Source organism: Pungitius pungitius, chromosome 18, assembly GCF_949316345.1.
Source record: "Pungitius pungitius chromosome 18, fPunPun2.1, whole genome shotgun sequence".
In the NCBI taxonomy this organism is placed as follows: Eukaryota; Metazoa; Chordata; class Actinopteri; order Perciformes; family Gasterosteidae; genus Pungitius; species Pungitius pungitius.
Window position 1 is genome coordinate 15,139,524 of NC_084917.1, and position 26,867 is coordinate 15,166,390.

At 44.2% G+C, this 26,867-nt stretch overlaps 1 protein-coding gene across 2 annotated transcripts in view; it reads right to left on the reverse strand.

The window, feature by feature from the left end:
• The window catches only part of slc12a2 (solute carrier family 12 member 2), a 43,397-nt gene continuing 16,530 nt past the window's right edge, over positions 1-26,867 (reverse strand). Inside the window, exons 4-27 of one of the 2 annotated variants that reach the window (XM_037484418.2) lie at positions 26,003-26,098; positions 24,670-24,809; positions 24,077-24,187; positions 23,787-23,895; positions 23,533-23,657; positions 22,837-22,921; positions 22,593-22,756; positions 22,364-22,471; positions 22,040-22,163; positions 21,545-21,646; positions 17,866-18,021; positions 16,785-16,884; positions 15,854-15,965; positions 13,927-14,067; positions 13,276-13,382; positions 12,298-12,377; positions 10,510-10,653; positions 9,616-9,663; positions 8,088-8,210; positions 6,959-7,070; positions 5,353-5,439; positions 4,806-4,941; positions 4,480-4,547; positions 1-3,409 (exon numbers count right to left, since the gene is read on the reverse strand). In XM_037484418.2, the coding sequence (XP_037340315.2) occupies positions 3,274-3,409; positions 4,480-4,547; positions 4,806-4,941; positions 5,353-5,439; positions 6,959-7,070; positions 8,088-8,210; positions 9,616-9,663; positions 10,510-10,653; positions 12,298-12,377; positions 13,276-13,382; positions 13,927-14,067; positions 15,854-15,965; positions 16,785-16,884; positions 17,866-18,021; positions 21,545-21,646; positions 22,040-22,163; positions 22,364-22,471; positions 22,593-22,756; positions 22,837-22,921; positions 23,533-23,657; positions 23,787-23,895; positions 24,077-24,187; positions 24,670-24,809; positions 26,003-26,098 (2,714 nt within the window). In that variant the 3' untranslated portion in view covers positions 1-3,273. The remainder of the gene's footprint in view (positions 3,410-4,479; positions 4,548-4,805; positions 4,942-5,352; positions 5,440-6,958; positions 7,071-8,087; positions 8,211-9,615; positions 9,664-10,509; positions 10,654-12,297; positions 12,378-13,275; positions 13,383-13,926; positions 14,068-15,853; positions 15,966-16,784; positions 16,885-17,865; positions 18,022-21,544; positions 21,647-22,039; positions 22,164-22,363; positions 22,472-22,592; positions 22,757-22,836; positions 22,922-23,532; positions 23,658-23,786; positions 23,896-24,076; positions 24,188-24,669; positions 24,810-26,002; positions 26,099-26,867) is intronic. The other variant, XM_037484419.2, reaches the window with a different exon arrangement.

Sequence of the window (26,867 nt, forward strand, 5' to 3'; positions counted from 1 at the left end):
TTGATTTCAATTGATTCATTTATTGTTATAAAGATGTACAAAGTATTGGTAATCATGAATGTTAAAATGTTAGAAAAAGTATATCTGAGAATGTTAACAGTGTATCAAAACATTACTGCTTCAACCGGCTGGGTGGATTCCCTCCACGGTTATGTGAAAACAGGGTGTCTGCTTTAATGTCTTTACTTCAAAAGACAGAGAAAAGATAAAGTACTGACAAAAAGAAAAAAGAAAGACTAGCTAAAGTCAAAAAAGCAACAAAATGATAAATGAAAACAAACATGCAAATTAAATGGACGAAAAAAAACAAAAATACAGCAAAAAGAAAAGAGAATTGTGGGAAACCTAAACTAAAATAAATATATTTCTTCAAATTCCACATAATTATTCCACTCTTAATTTATGCCATCAGACCAAGATGTTTATTTACAGGTTAGTTATGTTTGAGTACATCAATGATCACGGCTGGGGAGGAGAGGAGGGGGAAGAAACACGGGACAGGGTGGAGATCCAAAGCGATGACATGCTGATGTCATCAGGTGTCATTTGGTTTGTTCAGCAGAACCCGGCATCGTCACACAGGGCCACAAATCTAGGAGCTAAATCAAGTCGCACAAACGGCAACATTTGGATTGAAAAAGGTGACCGGCCGTTTGGCTCCATTGAATGACATATTAAAGACAGGCTCAGCCCAATACATGTATATTTATGGAGGCATATACAGATTAGATTAATGTACAAATAGTGTTCACAGCAGTATTGAAACAAACTGAATATAAAGACACACCCCTGGACTTGGTCATCGTGCGTAATAGCGCCCCCCAAAGGCCAGACGTGTTTTGATGGTTTTGATTCCTGACTGCTGTGAGCGGCTCTCCGCAGGCGGGGTGCTACGCACGCTACGACACGCTTTGCACATATACCTGCAAAGTACTCAAGGGGGTATTCAATACACTGGTGAGCAGGTTGTATAGTTAGTGTTCATGTACTGCTACCACACACACACACACACATGCATGCATGATACACTCTGCAGGTGAAGCAGTGCTGATGGGACGTCCAACTGCACGAAATATACAGGACGAAGCGAAAGTACAGCTCATCATCATCATCATCATCATACAGTCCAGCCAGCTGACCTCAGCATGTGGGCCACATGCCTCTTCCACATGAGGTACAGATAGAGTACATCAAAGTAATGCGCTAAAGGCTAAACAAAAAAGTGCCTGATTGGAAAACAACTCCAATAAAATAAGCACATTAGAAGTAAAAACCCTGTAATTCCATTAGTTTAATGAAGGTGTATAAGCTAGAACAATAGATTTTAAGTCACGATTTCATTTTCTATCCCCTTTGTACCATCAGAATCAAAAGGGAAGCTCCACACTGATCACCACTGGGAACAAATGGTCTTTAATGACTACAGACCATCAGACTTCAAAACCACAACCCCTGTTCCTTTCTGTGCTTTTTACATGAGCGTCTAGTCTTCACTCCGATGGGTCGTTGCCATAGAATGTATGAGAGGGGGTCTCGATGTCTACTGTTGGTTGGGTTTGTTCTGGAGCTGTGACTTCTGCGTTTTGGGAGTCACCGTCTTGGTTTTGTGGAACCAGTGACCCTATTTGCATACAACACACAGCTCTGGTGCTCCTTTAAACTGATTTTAAGGGGGAATTCCAAATTTCACTTCAATTCCGAGCCCACCTTTACAACACATACCAGTATGAAGCTTCTTTTGTATCAGCACAAACCACTTTTCATTTAAACCCAAACATTGTCTTCAGACCACTGGAACACGGGGATACATTTGACTTATTTCAAATTGACGACATGGCTTTTCCCCCAAAATGCCTCTGAGTTTACATGAACGGAGGAGAGTAGATCCGTTTACATGGAGATGGACTTTTATTATAAGTACTTTCGCAGTAACACACGGTCATATGCATAGAGGTATACGTTCACTCAGCCATGACACAATCTATGGTCACATTCTTCCTGCCAGCAAGTCTTCCAGTGGGGAGCTCGTGGGTCGCTCTCTGCCCATCGGAGGCGTCGTGGAAACGGGAGACCAGCAGAGAAAGCGGTGTAACAGACTAATGCAGGTGGGTTATAGGAGGAAAATGCAAAAAGGAACATTTGTGGTGAAACACTTCTCATGACAAACCGTCCAGCCAGTATGGCTTATAAGTGGAACTGGTGACCATCGGGAGTTCTAGCGTTAAGGCAAAGTTTTAGCTTATTGGGTGGAGCAGCGGTTTTCTCAGGGGAAGAATCAAACATGTTGACACAGAAACAAGTTATAAAAAAAAAAAAAAAAACTTAGTTCAACCAGCTGTCTCTACCAGCCGAGGCCAGAGGGGAAACTACGTTCACATCTTAAATTGAAAGACCCATAAAAACATTCTATGCACGGCGCCTAAAAGACAAACTGCGTCATGTGACGACTAGCCTAAGCTATTGTAAATATTAACAGCTTTTAAAAAAAAAGGTAAATTAAAAATGGTATGGTCCAAAATAAACACCTTGATTGGGGTAAAAAGTGAAAGAAATGACTGAATGTCTTCATGCAATCAAGTGGGCACCCTTCATTAAATCCATGCAATCCACTCTCATAAATACAACGCTCCAACTAAGAAGGAAGCACATTTAAAACCCAATACAACTAACTAGTATCCACTAATATAATAGGTAATATTGTCAATCTGGATAGATTAATTAGTATTTAATTTGATTCAAATGGAAGGCACATCCATAAGGCTTTATAGGGTGTTGCAAAGCATTCTGCATGGTTCTCTCCCAAAGTTTAAAACAACAGGGTGATTATTGCTGCATCACAACAACAAAAAAGAAAACTGGTCCAATTAACGTGACGAGTATGACATCAAGGTACAACATTGTGCTCAACTGCTGCGGAGCCTGAGAGCAATCAACTTGGTCGATAACAACAAAATGTCCCGAGAGAATTAGAAGAAACTAGAGCTACAAGAGAAAGAACCCGGACATCTTGGAATAAATAGAACGAAAGGAGTCGAGTGGGCAACCGTACAACCCCCCCAACACCACTAGAAGGGCTTTTACATCTCAACCAATATCTCTTCCTTCACTTTAATTCACAGTACCAGCATCGCTTCCATCTGTGGCTGTGTTTACTGGTGTGTATGAGGTGCACCTTATGTCTGTGTGTGTGTGTGTGTGTGTGTGTGTGTGTACGTGCTCCCAGAGGTGGAGAAGTGGATGTGAGACTTAAAATCGTCTTTGTCCTATGTATGATTAAGAGTAGAAGGTGAGGACACTCTGGTGGTTTCCGCGCACCAAGAGGATGGGGGGCAGCTCCTTGGACAGCACCTCCAGCCAGGCCATGTACAGAGCGCTGGACACGGCGCCCTTCCTGGCCAGCGGCAGACTCCTGCAACACAGTTGGGTTTGGTTAGTTTGAGAGGAGAAAATGAAGGCGGCCCTCCGTCTGCAGGGCGATTTGTTAGTGATGGGACAGCAAATTAAACACCAATGCAGCAAAAATTCTCTTCATTTAGCCTATTTATGCAGATCAACAGGAAAGCACATCAGCGTAGTTATCTTTCCAGATTTATTGTTTAGATTTAGTTGTATTCAACTCTGTAGTTTAACAGTCAGTGGAACAGAAGCAGAATGCAGCACGGTGTCCCGTTCCCAGAGGAAGCCACACATGTCTGGTCACCAGAGGAACCTTTGCGTGACCAGAAGGGGGCAGCAGAGCCTCCTCTCCCCTCTCCCTGTTACTTCCTCTCTTCTCCCTGAAGAAGGGTGAGGGTTCTGTGCAGATTGTAAAGAGTCTGACAACATCACTAGTGACTAATTTGCCTCCATCACCTATGGGTGATTTTAGAGTTAACACATCCTGTAAGTTTTTGGACTGTGGGGGCAGTGGAAGGACCCAGAGAGAACCAAAGCAGGGAGGGGGGGGAGCAACATGACGACTTCACGCAGGAAGGCCAAGGCACTGGGCGGACATTCTCTTCCTAATACTTTCACTTTGACAGGGGCACTGTAGAAAGGATCTACCAGGACGCCATGTGTCCAAATGCACTGGTGTCTTTGAAATGACTGGTGACTGTAGTTTGCAATGCAAAGCTGTCGGCCGCAGGGGGGGGTGCTCATTGGTTATTCTTATTACTGTCATTTTACTTATTTGTTCCCACAGAAAACAACTTTTATGCAAAGAGAGGGAAACCAACACTGGTGACTAATTCCAAATGAGTAGAGCACAACCAATGTTATGGAAAATATCACTATGGCCATCTGACACACACACACACACACACACACACACACACACACACACACACACACACACACACACACACACACACACACACACACACACACACACACACACACACACACACACACACACACACACACACACACACACACACACACACACACACACACACACACACACACACACACAGAGAGAGCGAGAGAAAAGCAGCTTACATGACAATGAGGTTGGCGGTGCTCGAGTGCTCCTTCAGCAGCTCGTTGAGTCGGATCTGACGATTAGTCTGAGGGGCAAAACAAACAGGTACAGGTTGAAACATTGAGGTATCAGCTTACCAGATGAGCAGCACTCAGTCAGCAGCACAGCATCATCTACGCCACCAGGGACATGGTCCTTGATTTAAAATGAGCTCCGACATCTGGGTCACAACCAAAAAGAGCCTGAGGCTTCTGACTTGGCAGACCATTTATTGTGTGGGACAATGTGAGGAACTGTATTCACCCCTGGTAAGGTCCCACAAAAGGAAAGGGGGGCCACTGACCTTGGCGCGGTACAGCTCCAGCTCGTTGTCGGTGATCCTCCAGGGCTCGCTGTCCTTCAGCCTCTCAGCCACCTCCTGCTCCATGTCGTCTTCCTTCAGCCGATACGGCTCGATCATCTCCTCGAAGGCCGCCACGCTGCACAAGGACGGCTCGCGGTTAACATGAAGGACTCACACTGGGTTCACGCACTATTTGAAGGGACAACCATTGCAGGAGTGCTGTGTTGTCTTCTGAATGACATTTTACTATTTTTATAATATGATGGCATAATTATTATTATAATTGTTATATTTATTCCTTATTATAATTATTCCTTATTCAATTTCTATTAAATACAATGATACCAACACAAAGACATCAGGTCCAGATCACTTTATTTCAAGGTCAGACTGAATAAAAAAAATCTAATAATTGTCTTTCCACAGAAAACACTTAAAATGACCTAAACACTGCAACTGCTAGATCTTCCTTTAAGCTGCTTACCCGTCTCCTCTGGGACGCTTGCATTGAATAAAGCGATACGTTAGAGCACGGCGGCAGACTTACTGCTCCTTCTTGGGCTTGGTGTTAATGTCTCCCAGCACGTTGATGTCCGAGAAGTCTATCCTGAACTTGCTCAGCAGAGTGGCCATCCTACAGAGGAAGCAAAACAAGAGCTTAGAGGATGCTGGAAGCCAGCAGATAACAGCAGCTAGACCTCCTGAAGCCACTTTGAATGACCTGTTTGAACATGAGGTGTGGGGGGGGGGGGTCTCTGGGGCTAAAGGCAGTTGGGAGCATTGTGCCATTCCTTCTATGCCTTTCATTTCCTTCAGCTTCAAAGAAGCACAGAACACTTATTCTAGAAGTGCATACAGGAGATTTTCAGCCAAATCCTCCAAAATACTCTTCCCTGTTTGCTATGAACAGTACTGAGTAGGTGAGTGTTGCAGAGGTAAATTAGGTTTTGGGGGCTGAATTAATTTAAAGACAGGCAATACATGTACAAGCACTTGAACAATCACAAAACACTTTCCTCTCGGTAAAGTGCTGTCACGCGAATATTCTAGTTGGACAGCTTAAAGAGAAGAACCGTGTACACGGGGATTGAAGGGGGCGCTAGCAACAAGCTAATTTTAGCCAACAGCTGTAGGGGACAATGAGAGACCCGGGGGTATAGCTCTATGTTGCTCACAAACAAAAGAACGAGGTCACAGATACAAACGGCTGAAATGAGTTTCCTGCGTAGGGGGCCGGGTAAGGAGCTCTGACATCAGGAGGGAACAGGCCCAACTGACGGGGGACCGCAGGAAGGACCCACTGGAGTCATTTCATCTCCCAGCCGGCCTGGGATTGCTCGGCATCCCACAGAATGAGCTGGGAAAAGGAAGTCTGGGTTAACCTGCTGCCGCCGCGGCCCGACCCCCGATGAGCAAAGGAAAGTGGACGGGTCACCGCCTCAGAGACAGAGCCGAATTCCGCATTGGGGCCAGACTTTGGTTCCACTTCTACTGAGGTTAACGAGGCGGCCACGGCAGGTCCCATTGGGTCTGTGTTTCACCTTTGACTGAATATGCGTTTGTTTTCCTTGTAATTGGTCTCCAAACATGTCTGTCAGAAGGCTGCAGCTCAACTCAAGATACCAATATCCTGGACCACAACCACACTAACATATAATCAAACTATCACTACTAAAACGATGCCTCAACGGCTCCAAATAGAAGTTTGGTACTTCTAGGCGAAAAGAGACAGCTTGGTCGCACACAATGTTCCTATTAAGACTTACAAGCACAACGCACACAGGATGTTCACTACATGCCTTGAGTCCGTTTGTGAGACCAACACTGTTCCTGTCTTTGACCTTTCACTCTGGGAATTCGCAATCATGTAGCACATTGAAAAACAATACCTGTTTTCCTTCTGAAGTTTGCTAGAAATTTTACTGGCGATTTTGTGTGGGAGGGGCCTTATTTATTTTTGATGATACAAATATTTCTTGGACGTGACATGAAACGTTCTCGTCTTCCTGTGCATCTTAAGACATTCTGTAGTTCTCATAACCGACTGGTCACTAAACACACACACAGCTGTAGTTCTGATCACAGATCCAGAGTGAGAACAGCCTGTGTGAGTACAGGATGGGCACCATCATCACCATCATGGTTGCACTCACGCTCGGCGGTCGTGATCGATCCGGTTGATCTTGCCTCCGATGAAGACGCGGATCTTGCAGTCCTTCCACCTCTTCTTGTTGGTCAGCAGGTAGGGGATGAGCAGGGTCAGACCTGGACGGGAAACAGCAAACCGCTTCTGTCACGTCAACACTACACACCTGCTGGAAAGCAGAGAGGCCTCAGGAACAGCTTTGCCTGAGCAGTGAGTGTCCACATTGTTGTCATTGGGGACACGGCTGAAGTGACACGTGCTGAGCCAGATACGAAGTGGCACATGCCACAAGGCCGTGAATACACGAGTCATGCCTCTGGTCTTGCTCAGATCTTTACACGCCGCCGGGCAGACAGAATCATTCTGCCCGTTCAGAATGAGTCGCGTCAACACGTCGGTCCGATAAACACCTCACTAATGGGACCAGCTTCCTAACAGCTGAGGATTGATCGCCACCGTTAAGCAGCCACAGGACTCTGAGCTGACCTGTTGAAAGCGGCCATCAAAATGGAGCTCGACTGATAGTGGCTTTATAAATTAAATATCAATAACCATAGTTTGGAGAAGAAAAGTTGTATCACAAATCTACAGATAACAAATTCATTATAGATTGCATTATAATATTTATATAAGTTTTATTAAAAAGAACTAAAAGTCTGGTGCATTTATGGCTGATGCAGTTACCTGGCAACGTTTCCTCTCAGTCACAAGAGCCTTTTGTCTTCAACAGCAGGATGGATTGTCATTATACTGCCTATTCACATTCAGGCCAAATTGGCCTCATTGTAAATAATTCTATTCTTCCCTTCAATTAAAATAGGATTTATATTTTTAGGGGTACAGATTCCAGAATTATGATTTTCCATGTCACATTGTTTTTTTTGCTGTCAGTAGTTCAAGAGCATTTACGTTGTCACCATGAACAAAGCAGTGCCATAAATTTACTACCTGCCAACAGAATGATCAGAATTTGGCAGCAGGAGGGTGATGCTTGGTCTCCTGCCTGGGAAACACATGGGTTGTGAGTCTGTGTGGTATAAACACTGATGGGTGCCATTTGCTTCCCTTGGGAACTGTCGCGCTGCCGCTCATAACTGGACTGGGATCGATCTACTGGGTCTATGTGAGTGACCCACCTCCGTCGTCAAACAGCCACCACACGTCCACGGTGCCCTTCCCTTGCTTCTTCAGGAACTGCTGGCTGGCCTCCAGCAGCCTCTGGTCAGACACGTTCAGTGGGACACTGGGGCTCTTCTTGTCTGCGCGCACAAACACACAAGAGCATTGAGATGGGGAGACAGCGCTGCAGTGACTTTGGTGGGTTAGGAGTCCTGAGAGGAGAACCGGAGGTACACATCTGTGTGCCAGTCACGGACCATTAGTAGGATTACAGCCTGACGTTTGAATGACAGTACGACCATCGCTGATGATGTAAGCACTTACAACACAGCACACAGTTAATAAAACAAAAGTCATCCACAGTTATGATCAGCGTTTCCCCTTACCATTTAGATTGTTACGAGTATGGATTTTGCAGTGGATGACTCCTAGAGCAGCCAAAATATCCAGTACCAGCAGTTTTTGCTAATTTTGGCCACATTTTCCACAGCATCCAGTAGAGCAAAGATTCACAGCGCTCAGGCAATCTGCTCCTTTTGTGTGTTATGAATCAGTAGCAAACATTCGAGGTGGTTTTAAGATGGACTCGCCAGCTTCCAGGCAGCCACAACTAGGTTTTCATCTTCCTAGGATTATCCAATATCCAAGAGATGATCAGCCACAGACTTTGCGTTGAACTGGGATATGAAGGAGGAAGAATGCAGGAATAAGTCCTAAAAAACTATTTTACACTTTCAGTTCCCTCATCAGGAAGTCAATGGTTCTTTGGGTAGAAGCCTGTAGAATGGTAGGTATGAAGAGATATTAAAAAGGTATCCTAAATATATGTAGACATTATAGACCTCTAATAATCCAATACACCCAAAAGAACAATCCTATTTGAGAGAATCTAACACTCTGCAGCCCTCCTCAGTATCGGACTCAGGTGTGTTATTCTAACCAAATCAAAAAGGATTTGGACTTTAGCTCGACCCCAGCTTGGCTACGTGGCCCCTGGATGGCCACCATTGTGGTCAAGACTTGTTGTGGGGATATTGGGAACTCGTCTGCAGACGTACTGGGGAATTCTTTTAGCTCGGGGAAACACCATCAAGAGGAAAGGCGAGCAGCTCAGAGATTAGCTGGAGACATGAAAACAGAAGAGCAGTTTTCATCCTGAAAGAGAAGGCCAGAGACAGTTGGAGCGAGAAGCAGCAGCAGGCAAGAGGGACTGAAGAAGGAAAGTGAAATGTTGGCACACGCTGACAATATTAAGTACTCAAGACTTGGATTGAGTTAAAGGCACTAGCAGACAGGACAGCTTCAGAGACTGGGCTCGAGCTACGAGCTGGCAGCTGTTAAAAGGAGAGCAGGAGAAAGAACACCAACGTTATCCCCAAAGCCAGCAGGTCAGAGACACGGACCGGGTGAGACCGGAGGCAGCAGGGAGGGGGGAAGGGTGTTGATACAAGAGGAATTCTAAATACACAGTGAGAAATGAGGTGATAGAGAACAAAGCAGAGGAAGAGAAAAGTTTAAGGCAACACAATAAAGTGGATCTCCTGCCTTTTTTCAACAGGGGCTGAGTCGTAGCTTTGCCGTCCTCCTCATCATCTGGGAAACGAGACAGAAGGAGAGAATAGAGGTGAAAGGTGGATTTGATGTGCCATCAGCTTACAAACAAGGTTCCATGAATCCAAAGGAGGTTTACAGTGGTAATGTTCATGATAACAGACTGCTGAGGCTCAAGAAGCTTTAACAGAGTCCCACACAAGGTGCAGTCAGAGCTCAGGCTGGGGCCAAGAGGATTACCCCATTCAAGGTATTTATCTCCACAATATGTGCGCACCCTTTATCATTACCTCCTTATCCTTATCATGTACAGCCATCTATCCATCACACAGAGCACTCTGCTGGATCAGTACGACAGCGACAGGATAAAGAAATTAAATGAACAAAACATACAGAAATAATGTGATGTGGCTATTTCTGAGAAGTGTCGTGGTATTTATAGGATGGTTCTGTGGAACCAGAGAACTAGTTGTGGAGATGCGAGTCTCCCGCTCACTCAGTGGACTCACAAACTGGGCCCACTGGGACGACTGGGTCATGGGTCACTGAGGAGAGACTTCCTGTCAGGGCGCTGTGTTTGTGTGTAGAGGCACATTAAAGGAAGCCATTGATGGATTAACAGGGGTCTCTGGGAATGGTGTAAACTCGTTTGCTGGATGATAAGCCTTCCTTTCTAGGAAATAAAAGCGCCACTGGGGATTGGTTCACTTCATAGCCAGAAGGAAATTGGGCCATTTATTAGGGCAATGTTTGTCATTTGATTTTTGCGTCCAATATGAGGGTGGCATCGCCGCTGCTGAGCGGCAGAGACACAGGGGACAGTTCGCCCTCCTCCACCGTCCTGATCAGAGGTGGTGTGTGTGTGTGTGTACACTGAGGAAGGCGCACCTTTCTGCATAGCTGGGCTGTTCTGGATGCTGGTAGCCTTTGACGATGGCTTGGATGAGTCTGCGTCGGAGTCTTTGGTGGTATCTATGGACACGATCACATCTTTCATCCCAGAGGACTTCTCCTGGGACGACAACAAATCATCTGGAAGGAAATAAGTCGAGGAGGGGGAGAGAAGATGTGAGAAGCAGAGTGAGCGAGTGTGGGGGTGAGGAGAGAAAACATTAGAAATGACAACACAGGAAACAGTTAGTGACACAAACAGATCGCCTCTTTGGAATTAACAGCCCAATACAGTGATTTAACATTTCACCCACAGGGCATCGGGAAAGTATTCAGTTTTTCCAAATGTTGATGTGTTAAAGCCTTTATTTTTTCTATACAGAAACACCCCATAATGAAAAAAATATCTAAAAACATTTTTTGTCTGTAGACCTGTGAGAATCATATGGAGGCACAGATATGAACAAGGGTACAGAAACATGTCTGCAGCATTGAAGGTCCCAAAGAGCACAGTGGCCTCCATCATCTGGAATGGAAGAAGTTTGGAACCACCAGGACTCTTCCTAGAGTCCAGCCAAACACAGCGATGGATGGGGGGGAGAAGGGCCTTACTCAGGGAGGTGACAGAAGCACATGACAGCCCCCAAGGACTAAGACCATGAGAACCTAAACTCTCTGGTCTGATGAAAGTAAAAAGAGAAAGTAAATTTAATCCACTTGCAAAGGCGTCTGCTACATAATAAAATGTGGAAAAAGTGAAGTGCTGTGCTGTGACTACTTTCCGGATGCACTGTATGTAGTCTCAAGGACCTTAGTGAGTATCACATTCACAACGTCGCCACGCTGCCTCACTCACAGCTCAGGGTCACCTCCCTGAGTAAGGCCCTTCTCCTCCCATCGCTGTGTTTGGCTGGAAACTCACAGCTGACTGGGGCTGCATTATCCAGCGATAATGTACAGTTGCTGTTCACATTGACACCATTGTTCTACATCACTGCGCACTCAAAGTAACACAAAGTTGGATTTTGCGCGACCGTAGCTAACTTATCTGATGTATGTGAATGAATGAGATGGAGCGGGACCCAATGCATGTACAGGGACTACTACTGAAAGGCAGCTATTTACTTACATTTAGAGTTTTGCTGGTAACCGTGTTATTGTGACTGTGCGTCGGGCCTAACAACGCCGAAGTGTTACAATATTGGACGATAAGGTACAGCCTCTCATACCTTATTACTTTAGTAAAGAGAGGCCTTCATTTAAATCTACTAGTGAAACAAAACGACTTTGATACAGATCCTCAGGCTTCTCTTTTTCCCAGTATAGCAGCGTTGCCCCTAGCAGTACATTAGGGGTGCGTGCTTAGAGGACTTTGTTCTTTTATGAAACAGACTAAATCTCCCAATAGTTTTTCTTCATCTAAATGTAATTTCTGACTCTATATAGTCACGCGTTTACAATTCACCTCCGCTCCCTGTTTCGGGGGAAAGCGCGATGTGGCATTTTGTTAGAAGTCCAGACTGACGAAAACAACAACAACATATACTGTCAAGATACGGAATGGGAAATGCAGGATGCAGCAGTTCTGGAGATTGACCCCTACCGACCCATGTTGTTTTAAGTTCCCTTTTTCCCCACCACTCACGAAAACCACACGTCAGCGGTCTGAACAGACCACGGCCTTCATGGACAGCTAGGGCAGCTCCTTATCATTATCCATTTGATCTTTTATCTATGAACTGCCAAAAACCCAAACCCTGTAGTGTGAGGGCATGTGTTGGATACCTTGTCCCTGGATGTGGGACACGTCCAGTCCCTCCTTCAGTCGCAGAATGACAGCACCAAACTGGTAGTCAAAGGAATCGCTGAGAAGAAAAACAAAAGTACACAGAACACAAAGGTTTGTGTGATCTTACCGGCTGAAAGAAACGGACCAGAAATTTAAAAAGCGGGTTCCAACATGTGAAGGTTAAAAACCCGCTGGAGGCACTGCTGGACCCCCTCCAATAACAATCACCACGCTTTACAATCAGAAACTCTTTCGACTTAAGTCCCCACTCGCTCACATGACCTCAAACAGGATTGTGCCCCACTGAGCGGGTCTGTAGGGCCTCATGGGAACTGACGGCTTCCGGCTTTAAGGAATTAGCTCCTAGTAATCTATTTTAGTGTAAAAAGTAATTACTGGAAAATATTTTTGCACAAATGAAGTATATTGTAAATAAGAGGCCAGTGACAAAACGCCCAGTTAGTAGAAGTTAATAAAATAGAATATCATATAGATGAATTCTTACCTCCCAACACTAGCTGTAGCAGCATTAAGGGGGACATATTATGACAATTCCACTTAGGTAAGTCTATCTATCTCATGTGTGTGGCATGTCTATCAACCCCCAAATGCTGGAACAAACAAAACAACTAGCATGTTAATTAATGATTTGTTATAAATTCCTTCTGGGATGTTGATATTGATTGACAGCTCTACCTAGATCATCTTCCACCAGCTGCCACTCCAGTCCATTTAACAATTGATTGGAAAAACACCAGGTACCACACTAACTAACAGCTGCAACCAGACTTTGAAATAAACAACCCTCATGCGGAATTATGTCAAAAATGTTATTCTCAGCAAATCAACAGTCATTTAGCCACCTGACCCATACATATTTTGACCTACGGTGTAAGGGCCCGTTATGGGGTGTGTTGATTCTGGTGGGACTGATACTGCAGTGGGGTCAGGCTCTGCGAAGCAGCTCCACTTACTGGATCATACTGATGTAAGTCTCCACGTTCATCATGTCGCCGTCCCTCCAGTCGTTCTTGAAGCCCAGCACCAAGGTGTTCGGCTTGAGGCGACCCAGGCCCGCCGCCTTGACAGGAGGAGGCATGGAAGGCAAAGTCACTAAGGCGGGACACTTTCACAGCCATCAGTGTTTGATGTGAATAAAGGTGAAGACGTTCTTTTGACTATTCAGCCTCTCCCTGGGATGCCTCAGGCTGGTTAGCAGAGTTTAACGTTTCCAATGGAAACGAGTATGAATCACTGGAGAGCAGTTTGAGCACTGCCTTTATTTAATAGCTTCATTGTTTCCATTGAAATTTAAGTATCACCAAAAATGATTTTTTTCTGAAAGAAACCAACAGCTTATGTAATATTTTTTTTGCAGAAGACCAACCACATGGCCAAATATTTTATAACTTTACGTGGGAACCCATTATCATACGCGATCTAATGAGACACTGTGTGCAACACTGCATTATGAGAATAAGATCTAATAATACCATTGATTTCACATTCATTTAGTGGAGATAGTTCCCTGACATACAGGTCCATTAGAACATGGTTAGGACAACAACCGACCAGAGGACTGGGAACCTGGTAACCTTTGACCCAGAGATCCATTGGAGCTTTACCTGGAGCAGGTACTGTGTACCCTGCCTCATGTCCTCGGCGAACACGGGCGTGTAGAAGGCCTTGGTCTCGTTCTTCAGTAGCCAGCGCTGGTACCGGGCCTGGTCTGTGGACAGTTCTTTGAAGTTTGGCCTTCTGTAGCCCTGTGGACGGAGAAACACACAGTGGAACAACCACGGAGCCCTCACGTCGCAGAATGCGCCATTGAATCACATCACAGAGGGCAGATTTCAAGATGTAGAAAGTGCTGCCATGAATTTCCTCACCAGGGACTTTGTTTACTTTTGAGGAAAATCTGCTCCTTAGCCAGGAAATGGGATGTAACGTCATTAGCTGACTGTTTACATCACTTCACATGGAAGCAATAGGGGGGCCGGGGGGCACATGCCGCACTTCACAGAGGCTGCATTCATCCACTTAAATGGCCCTTCCATTGTGAAGCAGTTATGCCTGGAAGGGACTTATTAAAGGCTTTTTACAGCATGGATACAGGAGTGGAACAAACGCTCCGGCACTTAGGAGCTCTGAGGTGACTTGCAGTGTCGAATGACAAAACAATTTACATGAGCTATTGTCAGTAGTTTAGAGTTAAAAGAAATACTCTCAAACGGACCTGGCCGCTAGAGTCATTAAACCTTATAATGTCTAATTATTATATAAGTACTCAGCTTACGAGTAAGTGGGCAGAGATGTTCGGTCACCACCAGAAGAGAACCTTTTTTAAATCGAGCTGCGAAACGGCTAACTTTTTTCTGTGTAATGGTCAACTCAATTATTCATTATGCTATCGGTTAGCATTCAAAATGAATGTCAACCAATGTATTGTTGGCGTTTTGATTTTAGAATTGTGCAACATTAACCCCCAAAGCCCCAGCTACAGCTATTACTTCATATGGATCCATGACCAGAGTGGTGTTACAGGTGATAGAACATGGGCACCATGTCAGACATCAGGCTCAGTTATGCAATGGACTTACGTAATGTTGGTGTTACACAAATCAAAGGGCCCATATGATGTAGTTAAGACCATTCAAGGTGAAAACTCTCCGTAGGAATAAGGAGGAATTTGCCGGCATTAAGAGGAAATAGTTTTTAATTTGCTCATGTTGCATCGACCATGTTAAATACAGATAAACACTTTTCAGATCACAAAGTCTGGATTAGAATAGTCCTTTCTTCTTATGAAAGTTTCTAACCGAGTGAAATGACCCAAAAGTAGTCTGAGGGGTCACCATGATAAGAGCCGTTTGAATTCTCCAATGCTCCTCTACTTCCCCTACGTAGCTCCTTTAGCATAGGAACCACTGGACCATCCTTTACAAACTGAAATCATTCTGTCTGACAGGCTGGTTGTTTGTGTCGTCTGCATGACGCAGCACTGTAAGAACACACAAACATGCTTCTTGTAGTCCATGTTCAGAAATCGTAATTTGATGGTGAAGACTGACGTCACTACGTAGTTTAGTAAAAACCGCGGTTTAAAGTAAAAAAAGTATTAAAGAAATGTTTTAGAATAAACACAATTAGATTGCACCTCAATTAGAATCAGGCTGCTTCACACACCCCAACAACTCGCTAGCAAAAAGGTGCCCTGTGCTTTACTTTAAAAAGGTGCTGGTAAATGTAAATATACAAAACAAACCCATTCATTAAAGCAATACAGAGCAAACCTCTGTGTGGATTCAGTCTACTGCATGCTTTTGTTTGAGAGACAGTTTATTTAAATCCATTTCCAAAGAGGTAACCCTATAATAAGGTTCCTTGGTAGACTTTGTCTACTTCACATATTAAATGTGCTGTATTTTATTTCATGCTTTAATCATTTGGTTGGGTGCAGTGTTGCCTCTGAAGCAATACGAGCATAGGTTGTTTGAGAATATTTAGAAAATAATCCTTATTCAATAAAGAAGAACAAAAGTATCTACTAACCGTGCGAATATGACCACACATCATCAGGCCCACGTTCTTGGTGAAGGAGTGGACCAGATCCAAAAGAGCTGGACGAGAGTTGGGGTACCCAGTCATCACCAAACACTGGGGTCTACGGGCACACAAAGCCAAGGGAAGACATCATTTTCATATCTCTCACACACACACGGACACACACACGGACACACACACACACACACACGAGATGAACAATGAAAATGTCCACGTAGGAGTTCCTTTTCTTTTGGTTCAGCTTAGATTGAAGCAGTCTTAGCAGCCTCCCAATGCCCTCCTTGGTTAAGATGCCCCTCCTAAACCAATTGTGATCAAACCCCCCCCCCCCTCCTGTGACCCATGGTTTGACTGTATGTGTGTATTCAGAGCCAGTTAAGTATTTAACACATTTCTAGCTTTTTCTTCTGCCTTTACAGGAGGAAAAAAAGAAAACAGGAGTAGAGTAGCGCACATGAAAGCAAATATGTTAAGCACCAAGGGATTTAGTGGAGGCGCTAAGGAGACAAGAGGGAGCTCAGAGGGACCCACTGAAGACACCATCTGATGCCTTTTGATCTCTGCTTGGTTTGCTGCCATGGGAACAGACACTAATAGGCCCTCATGTGCAGCCAGTCGGAGAAAGAACACATGTAACATGGTGGACACAGAACAGCAATAACACCTGCTTTAGGTATATGTCAAGTTCATGGTTCATCAACAAGTTATACATAGAAATGAACCAAATTAGAAATGATTTGTGTATCAATAGTTGTTGCAATACCTTCATGATACTGATTTTGATATCTAAAAAGGTAAATATAGTCCAATATGTTTTTCTTACAGTGTCTGATTGTTGGCGCCATATTGCCCGAACACAGTCTGACACTGCTCCAGCTGTATTGGTAGTAGCTACAGGCAGGTTCTTTGGGTTGAGTACCTGAAGTTCTTGATGTGGTCCTCCACTCCGCTGAGGTGCAGAGTGTGGGTCAGGGCCTGGTGGTAGGTCAGAGCCTGGGTCGACGAGCCCCAGTTCACATCTGGAGGGGAGGACGCATGCAGGCAGAAACAAACAGCCCAGTTGTGAAGTGTGTTTACAGGTCGTCCTGCTGGACCAAGGGAGGCGGACCCATGTGGTGTTACGGGCAAAGGGAAGGCCTCCTATGTGTGTGTAGCTGCATGTCAAACTGAGCGTGCACACAGGTGTGTGCTCAGAAATGCAAGTGCAGCTTTGTGTGTTGACGTGTGCAGATGTGTGTTGCAGTAGGATTTATTAACTCTTTGTGTGACGTTAATAAAGGGGAACTTTTTGGAAAGGCTGTAATGTATCCATTCTGTAGATATATATATAGAAAACTGTTAGACGTAATCAATCACCTGACAGCACAAGGTAGATTGTTGGAGTGAAATCTTTTTCTAAAAGCGGACAGCGCTCCATACGATGTTGATGTTATGGTTCTTCTACACCAGACATTTACTTTACATATTTGAAGTTTTTGACAAGCAAGACAAACTTGTGGATTTATCAAAGTTTGGTAGAAGCTAGCTAACGTTAGCGTTCTTAGCTTAGATGGATTAGAATAGTGTGTATAAAATATATTTTATTAACTTTATTTTTATTGCACAAAGTGCAAATGCAGTTGAGCATTTAACCAGAAAGTGCAAGAAAGCAGTCGTCCAAATCTTTATTATATTCCAATATTTATTTAAAGTGGCTAACCTTTGCTATAAATATGGTTCTGAAGATGAATATGCTTTTTGGCCAACGGTACCGTTCTTTGCCGACTTAGCCTTATGAGCATTTCTTATGAGCATAGAGCCGCTCGCCTAATCTTTTAACTAGAACAAACTATTTGCATATTCTTCACAAGGAAGCATGATAATCAGATTGTTGGACAGTAAATGTTTTTGCCTTTATGTTCATCTAGGCTGAGCTGGCAGCATCATATTAACACCATTATTGTATAAAAAAAAAGCATCTGGGTTAAATGTTTGTTTTTGCACCAACTACTCAAACTCACCTGGCTTCTTGTAGCTGACGTAGATAAAGAGACCCATAACTATGACGTTGGTCATGAGAGCGGCCCACCAGTTGATGACAAACATCACCACGCAGCACAGTATGGCTCCAATAAGCGACACCCACATGTTGTAGTATTTGAAGCTGGGACGCCATCCTGCAGTAGTGATGAAAACACGTCACCACAATGCAACAAAAAGCATCAACGAGACTCAAAGCGCTCGTCTCATATCTGCACCACAATGTGTGTTAACCTAATATTTACGCTTAACTGAGGAAATGCACTTCATGTTAAAGTTGTGTCAAAGTCAGTTTAGTTAAAAAACAAAAACAAATAAATTGAGTCAGGCCTGTAATTTGAAAGTTGAGGACAATTGTAGTCATTGGCCTTGGCATAGTAAATGTTGCTGTTAAAGAGGATGGATAACGTTAAAGTTGACGTTTGGCATCTGTGCTTGGGTTAAACAATGGAAATTAGCAGCCCGTTAGACCAGAAGGTTATACCAGCTTTTAAAGCCCATGTTTGTTTACTGGGTACCACAGAAACTAGACTACTGGGATTTTAGTGATGGGATACAGTCAGACTGTGTGTGTGGTTACACAATGACAAAGTCTAAAAACAAACCACAGGACATAAAGGGTACATTGACGCTGCTGGTCCTCCCAGCCCCATTCAGGGCTTTTATGTGCCCCCCAAGAATGGAGAGGGAGGGGCCCTGGAGAGGCCAGAACACCAAATGGGGAACGTAATAGTTACAGAGGCAGTAACATACATCACAGTGGATGTGTGTATGGCTGCTTCCCTCTAGTTCAGTCATGTACCATTTAAGTCTGTGTCATTATATGACCTGCTTGGAGGAATGAGAAGCACACTGAGAATCTGTACCTGGAGTTCTGCTAGAGCTTTGGTATTGAAGGGGAAAAAAAGCACAGAACTCAATATAAAAGTAGGTCAGCTGTTACATGCATTTCATTCAGCTATATAGTCTAGAACAGTGGTTCTCAACTGGTCTGGCTCCGGGACCCACCATCTCCCCTTAATGACGAGCCGCGACCCAAATCGAGGAACATTCTCAACATCTCAAATTTATTCAAAATCAAGTTCATAAGCTGAATTTCATATTCAGGATGTTTAATTATCCTAAAAACCCAATGTCTCCCCCATATCAGAATGGTTTGACCCAACCTGGCACACGCTGCTGAAAACATGGACGGACAAGCCGGCAAAAAAACGGACACTCCGCTGCATTAAAAAAGTCCCTTCAAAATAAAATGACAGTATGATTTTTTCTCTCTCTTTTTTTCCCCTAATTTTTATTTACCTATGCAAAGGCCCGACCCACTAAAAACGGCTGGTCGCTGACCCGTTTTTAAGTTGAGAATCACTGTAGTAGAGAAGACAATAACTGACCACAGATCATTTAACAATAACATGAGGCTGTGTAAACACATGTCGTCAAATTCTATTGGTCTAGAATTCACATTGTAGAGTCAAGCAGGATAATGTCAACACAACTAAAGTGGCTTATAGGTGTTTGCAATCTGAAGATTCCGTCAAACTAATTCATTATACAATCCACGAGTAAGAAACAATTATTGCACAGCACTCCTGGAACAGTCTCGACCACTTGTGAAATGGGTTTGTACCCAAGAGCCTGCCAACTAACTGGTGGATTTCCTCAATCAAGGGTAGGGTTCAATAGCAGTCTACCCAATCTCAATATAGTATCCCACCAATGTTGCTAAGACCTTGTCAAATATAACTAAATGCATGAACGATTAAGATGCATATCTGCATATCAATTTATTAATAATCTCAAGTGTTTATAGGATACACATGAAACCGATTCTAGCTTTGCTGGTCCTAAAAATGACCCTCTGTGATCGCAGCTTTCAGAGAGCACAACAATGTAGAAAAGTTTTATTTTGGGCTTTTCGTCATGTGACTTGCAGGAACAAAGCTAATCCTTTCAAGTGCTGCAAAGGAGAATCCTGCTCAAAGAGACGTCATGTTCTGTACATTCCTCACGGCTTTTTACTTTCTGGGGAAACTTGTCATTCGTTTCCAACCATGTATGTATCACAAACTCAATGTCATTGGACTGGAGGTGGAAACGTACTTCAAAAGCTGGACAAATCAAACCAACAGCGGTTTGGAACAATGAAAACCACTGGAGGAACGTGTGAATACTTTCCTGTAATATTGCGCCTTTGGAAATGTTAACTTTTGTAATATGTTTTTCTTTTTATCTGACCAATACAGGTCCAGTATTGAGGGAGAACCTTGTAGCCGCTGTGTAATAAAATCAGACTAATTGGCCCCCGTTGGTCCACTTAAAGTGCTTGTTCCTGCCCCGAGGGCCACATGCTGCCATTGGTAGAACCAATGTGTCGTAACGTAATGGAAATAGTCTTTGTCGGGGAGAGAAACATGCAGCGTTTATCTCCCAGACATCGGGCCTTATTTAGCGACTGCAGCATTCTTCTTCAAAGCAACAAAAATCATTGTCCCCTTCAGTCACTTGGACACAAACATAATAGACCAAAAAATACCCCTTACGTTTAATAGCAAAGAATAGCAGTTGAATAATTTTGCTGTATGACATCACCTGGAGCTGCTGATTTGAGATATTTGTTCAGCCAAGTGATGCTACCTGTGCTGTCCCACCGGCACCACAGCTGGTTCTCATGCATTGGCTAGACAAACTGTCAAATGATGTACCCCAGTCACTCAGAAACACTAATGGACTCCTGAGGGACAGAAACCGTGACAGGACTAACTTGATCAGAAGTCACATCATGTAAGATTGATAAAGGACTACACTGCATCACAGATGCCACAAATGACAGCAATAAGGATGTAGGAACTACTTGGGTCACAACCAGAATCCACAGAAAAGACAAAACCATCAATCTTCTCACAAACGTGTTCATTATTGATAAACTACTGCATTTGACTCTTAACGCAGCTTGTAGAAATAACCATTTATTTTGGAAACACTATCTGATAAAAAGTTGTTTTTCAGAACAAGATCTTATTTTGCTGACTAGAAGCAGAGCCAAAAATGTATGAAAATGTATGAGCTTATGATCACCTTCAACCTGAGTCTCCATCAGCTTCTTGAATTTGACTGAGGATCTCCGCATCATCTCTGACCTTTTTCTTTCCAGTCAGATGTTGTCGATGACGTCTTTGATTAAATGGCTACATGATCATGCTATGAATTCTCTGGATAATTTAATTCAACTTATTTTGTAGAGGCCAAAATACAAGCTTTACAGCCTGTACACATATCTGCACAGGAAAAACTCAAACAAACTCTTAATGGGGACAAAGAGTAGCAGGTCAGAGAGGTATTCTCTGAGACTACCATTTAACGCCTGGTCCAAGGGATCCAAACATAATCATCTACATAAGTTCAGGCTAGCAGTGCCTGTTTGAAAGGAGCTTAGGATAGGAAGTGTCTTGTGAGTTGGTAAATCTAATCTTTTCGTTCAGTGAGAGGAGTCCTGAGCAGCAGAGAGCTTGTAAGTAATTCCTTCTGAAGCCTCCAACCCCATTAAACAGCATGTGACCCGTGACTCCAAGTGGCTGATGAGCCTCTCGGTTGCACGATCAGACGAGGGAAGGCTCCTTTAATGAGTTAATGAGCACTTTGGAATTCTTTTTCCGATCTTACCTGGTGAGTTAGCCAGTGAGGCGTGGAACACAGAAAAGTTGATCAAGGCGTAGGAGGCCAAGAAGAAGTTTGAGATGATGGGAGCAATTATGTTCAATTCAGCTGCAAGAAGAAAACATAAAATCACTTAGTGGACCTGGCCACAAATGTCAGGTCCTCCAGCAGGAGGAAAAAGAGGATTTCAATTTGAGTAAGTGGAAAATGACTGTTTACATCTTGCATCCATAATAGTGTAAATAGTCAGTCCATCACTACGTCAAATGTCATATCAACCAATAACATTGGCATCAGATTTGTTATTCATGGTCCACAGAGGATGAGTGCTTTTCACTAGTAAGTTTAAAATAAATCCATTATTATCCACTTCATTCCCTCTAGTTGGTACCAAATGACACTCTTTCCAGGCAATTTGTTAGATACTACAGTGACATTACACATTTTGTTTAGTCCTATTATTGAGATCTTGTAGGTCAGTGTAGTAGTGAGCAGCCGTACCGATGAGGATGAAGGCCAGAGCGATTATGAAGGTCAGGATGTATCCTCTGAGGGGCTCGTTGTTCTTGCCGTAGCCTTTGGCGAACATGCCCAGGCCGGGGTAGATGTTGTCCTTACACAAAGCCTGTGGACAGAGTGGGGTTAACATATTGAATCGTAACCTCTGAATCATGACACGTATCGGCAGGCAGCCCGAGTGTAAAAGGAAAACATCATGGGACGCGATGGCTTAAAAAGGACTTAAAAAGTACAGCACACATCTACAAGTAGAATGCTCCCTGGTCATTATTAATAAGCCCCTTAAGTGTTTCCGTCAGCCCTTACCTGAAAAACTTTGGGCGCGCTGACCAAAGAGGCCAGCGCTGACGACAGGGTGGCAGAGAAGATTCCAGCAGTGATGATTGGCCCAAAGCCAGAAACCATGCTCATCACCTGAGCCCCAGAGAAGAGGCACGTTGAACCATCGATATGCAGTTGGAGCACATTTGCAAACAAGAAAAACACTGGCGCATTTCTACCCCTAGTTCTAAACACTTCTCACATGCAGCCGTACCTGGAAGTCGTTCTGCAGTCCATGGCGACAGACGCTATTTCCGTCCTTTACGCACGTGGAGAAATCGTAGCCCAATTTGCAGGCGGCGTCGGTGCAGTTCATCATGAACTGGGAGCTGACCGTGTCGTTCAGGTTCCCCGTGGCGTCTCTCACAATGCAGGAGCCTGGGGAGAAATGTGGGGTGTGTAAGAAAATCTGATTCACTGGTACAGAGAGGCGCAGGATGTCCCACAAAGCACCGCACCTGTCGAGACAGCGACACCCAGGTAGACTATTCCTGTGATCAATATGGCCAGCATGGTTCCTCTGGGGATAGCCAGCTGTGGGTCCTGCAACAAAACAACCACAACTCATTCTCATCAATAAAGAGCTTTTAAGTGATCTCTGAAGGTCATCAGCTCATTCACACAGAGCTCGACCATGCAAGCACCACGCACACACAGATGACAGGTTTGTTGTATGTTTGTTGTTTGACTCCACGACAAAGCCACCCCCCCCCCCCTAGTAATTCGTCCATGATTGGCGTTGAAAACGAGCTGAACATTTCTGGAAACTTTCCATTGGAAGTTAAGTGCAGGAATTAAGGATATATTCACCATTTTATTTAGCAAAAGCAGGGAACTTAAATGTATTTGAGAACAAGACTATGCGAGCCTGGCTCAGCTGGACCCTGGAGGCAGCATTGTGTCTTTGTCATTATTGATCACTAGGTAAACTGAAGCCATGTTTATTTTAAAGTTAATTTGTATACAGTAGGCAAATGTTTTACAGTTACAATAAGTCCAACTTGTTTTTGTTCTACTACAAGCTCTACAGAAAAAATGATGCCAACAGTTTTCAAATTTGTATTAGAAATGTTTGAATAGTAGACATGTATGACAAGGTAACTTTTAACATTCCCGGGATTATGCAACCCTATTTATGAGTGATGGGGACTCACAGAGAGGTCTCCTGAAATGTTGGCTCCTGCCAGAATACCAGTGGCAGCAGGGAAGAAGATGGCGAAGACGGAGAAGAAGGTCTCGCCCCGAAAGTCAGGGCCCATGTTTTCCCACATGATGGAACCTGGCGGCAAAACATGACTTTTGAGAAGTTCTGAAGCACACCGGGTTATGATGTCTGCTCTAGTTATGAGGTAGCACAGAAATTAGTTGGGCATTAAAAGGAGAATTCCAAGGGAAATGAGGGTCGTACCGTCATAGCCGAAGTAGCCCAGAGGTTTCTTTGATTCGGAAGGAATGAACGATCCAATGAAGTAGTTGATGATGGCTGTGATGAGGACAACGAGGAGGAATATCTGGGCCTACAGGGAAGAAAACAGCCGACGCATTGGTCACAACTGATCTCTTCAACGAATAGATCGATCAACCACTGCGTGTGTGTGTGTGTGTTTGATTTATTTAAGCCCGTTGAGGGAACTTTAATGAGAGGGTTGGTTCCACCGTTTGTGCAGTTGTGTATCAGAGAGGGCAACCTGCTAGTACCTTGGCCTCCCATTCCATTCCTGCCAAGGAGATGCCCAGGAGAAGGATCACTGTGATGGTTCCGATGATGCGGATATCGTTGAATTCATCGGTCATACTGGCATCTACACCCTGAGAAACGATACAAAGTTGTTGTGTAGTTAAGTAAATAAGAGACCGTCCCCACCTGGAATGCTGCAGCGCATCCTTGGCTCTGCTGAGAGAGTTAATGGTCCCCCCCCCCACCACTTGGTCACCCCCCCAGACCCGAGGCAGGCTTTTACCCTCGGGACCACAAATAGTTACTTTAAAGAAACTGTATTTCACTACAATATAGGTCAATGATGTGACACTTTGACATTGGCCTCTCACTTAAAACAGGAATTTGAGTTTAAAGACTGTCACAGGTTTTAAATGAGCACTTTTCAGCTTACTGTGATTATGAGTTTGAGTCCGTCTACGGACGATAGTCAGGTGACCATGTGAACTTATTTGCTCACTGTTATAATTCCTGCCGTTTGTCCACAGTATTCCTTTTGTGAAAACCGACCTTCCAACTCCTTAGTAGTGATGACTGAATGTCTGAAAGCACCACGAGGCACAAAGGGACTTACGGCAAGAAGTTCCGCAACAGTTTCGGCAAAGCCCACCACATACATGGCTACAGCCACTGCATTGGCAAAGGCAAAGATCAGACCAATAGAACCTCCAAACTCTGGGCCAAGACTCCTGGAAATCAAGTAATATGCTCCACCTGGAAACAGAAGGTAATGGACAAGACGTTAGTGAAGTTAACTGTTGGGAAGAGATGGAACCAAACTGAATTAAATTTAAAATGTGTTGGCTATATCTCAGTGTTTCCTGTACCATTATAACAGGGGCACCACCCCCACTGAAAAAATGTGCAAAAAAAAAATAATTGCACTTCTCCACGCACTACAGTAAGTCTAATTTATTAAGAACAATCACATTTGAATGTGTCAAAAATACAACAAACACAAACGTACATAACGTCAGTATCACACAACTATCCTTGCTATGTCCCTAGATTGTGTAAATACGTGGATGAAGTAATATTGCTGTTCATGTTTATTTGTCGTATGATACGTCAGTAACGTGACCTCAATCCAGATCACATGATTATCTTTACAGGCCTCCCCCAACTCCACCTCTGAGCTCAGGTCCCAGAAAGTCACATGACCAGAGCCAGATTCATTCACCAATGAACCCTCCTCAGACATGTCGTCTGGGCCCAAGATTATGCACCATGCTCTATTCAGGAGCATGCTAGAGAACACCACAGCTCTCCCAGGCTGCATATGCTCCATAGTGAGGTCATGTCAGCTCTTGCATCACATTTCACCGTGTCCAGCAACAGTTGGAGAGAGCGTGTCTGGCTGGGCACGCTACCAGAGCTTTGAGTTACCAAGAAGAAAACTCTGAAGCACAGAACAAGCCGCACTGCGTTGTAGCTGGTTGTCTGTGGGACACCGAGGCTGAATAATCACACCAGTCCCCAGAGGACCCCTCGTCAACCATCAGTCCATCTAAGTTGTGAGTAATACAAATGCAAGGAAGAAATCCAAGTAAGCCTTCTGGCGATTTTTGATTTAGAAACTTATTTGTGACAATCATCAAAATGAGTTCCCTGTGCATGCAGGACTTCCCTATAGTATAGTGGCAGGTAAGATACAAATCTTGAAAGGAGGTGCCAACATGCTACGTGACTTAAAAGGGAGCTGGCAGCATGCATTATAAGTAACACATCTCCTTCTCCATTCGATGTGATAACTGCATCTAAACAAAAGCCAAGCTGAAAAGTTGGATCAGTGGGTCAAGCTTGGGAAATGTGTCAAGAGGATCGAGCACACGGAATTGCGAGAGATTTTTTCTAAACATTTTTTTTCTCTGCGGTACCAAGGTGCCACTGCTCTAAGCAACGCGTACCTCCGCGTACAAATCCGTTGGTGGCGATGGCTGATGTGGAGAGTCCGGTGATGGTCGTCACGACGGTGGCCATGACAACGATTAAACAGGCCAGAGCTGGAAGAAAAATAGAAGACAAAACACACATGAAGGGAAAGAATGTGCAACACTGGTGAAAGTTTACTAGCCGGGCTTCCAGAGCTCAGAGAGCTCTGTGAAAAGTAGCGGCGCCGCCACTGAGGCAGCTGCCGCAGTGGAGTTGGCCACATGTGACACTTTGTGGAGATATTTGGCATCTGGACGCCGAATTAACAGAAAGTGCTGGAGAAGAGACACAGTTGTGTTGTGTGCAAAGCGAGAGAATCAGTGACACAGGGTGAGAAATGGCCACCCGGCGTCAACAAACACAGGCTGTGTGCCACACCGGCTCGCTAGCTTCAATTAAGTCTGTCACATCAAAGTAAAACACTGGCTGTGCATCCTGCTGCTCTGAGGTCTGGAGTAACATCGGGTAACAAAAAGGAGGTGCTCCACAATGACCAGTTGTATCAACCTGTGCAAGCTTGGATTCTGTCCAGCAGTAGACAGCATAGCTATATAGAGATTATTAGAATACTTAAAAACAACATCATTTCATTTCAAAACATTAAAGTGCAGACCTGGTAGTTTCTTTTACAACTAACAAACTGATGTTTAGATTCAGGAATACATAACCATTAATAGGAGATTGGATTTTTGCAAATGTGTGCAAAGGTTCATAGGGGACAAACCAAGTGTGTGTATCCTTCAGCTACAGGTCTGCACACGTACAACTTCCAAGGCCCAAACACCTGACAGCGGTAAACAGGGGGCCGAGTGGTCAGAGGTGCGTCACAGCGTCTCCGCT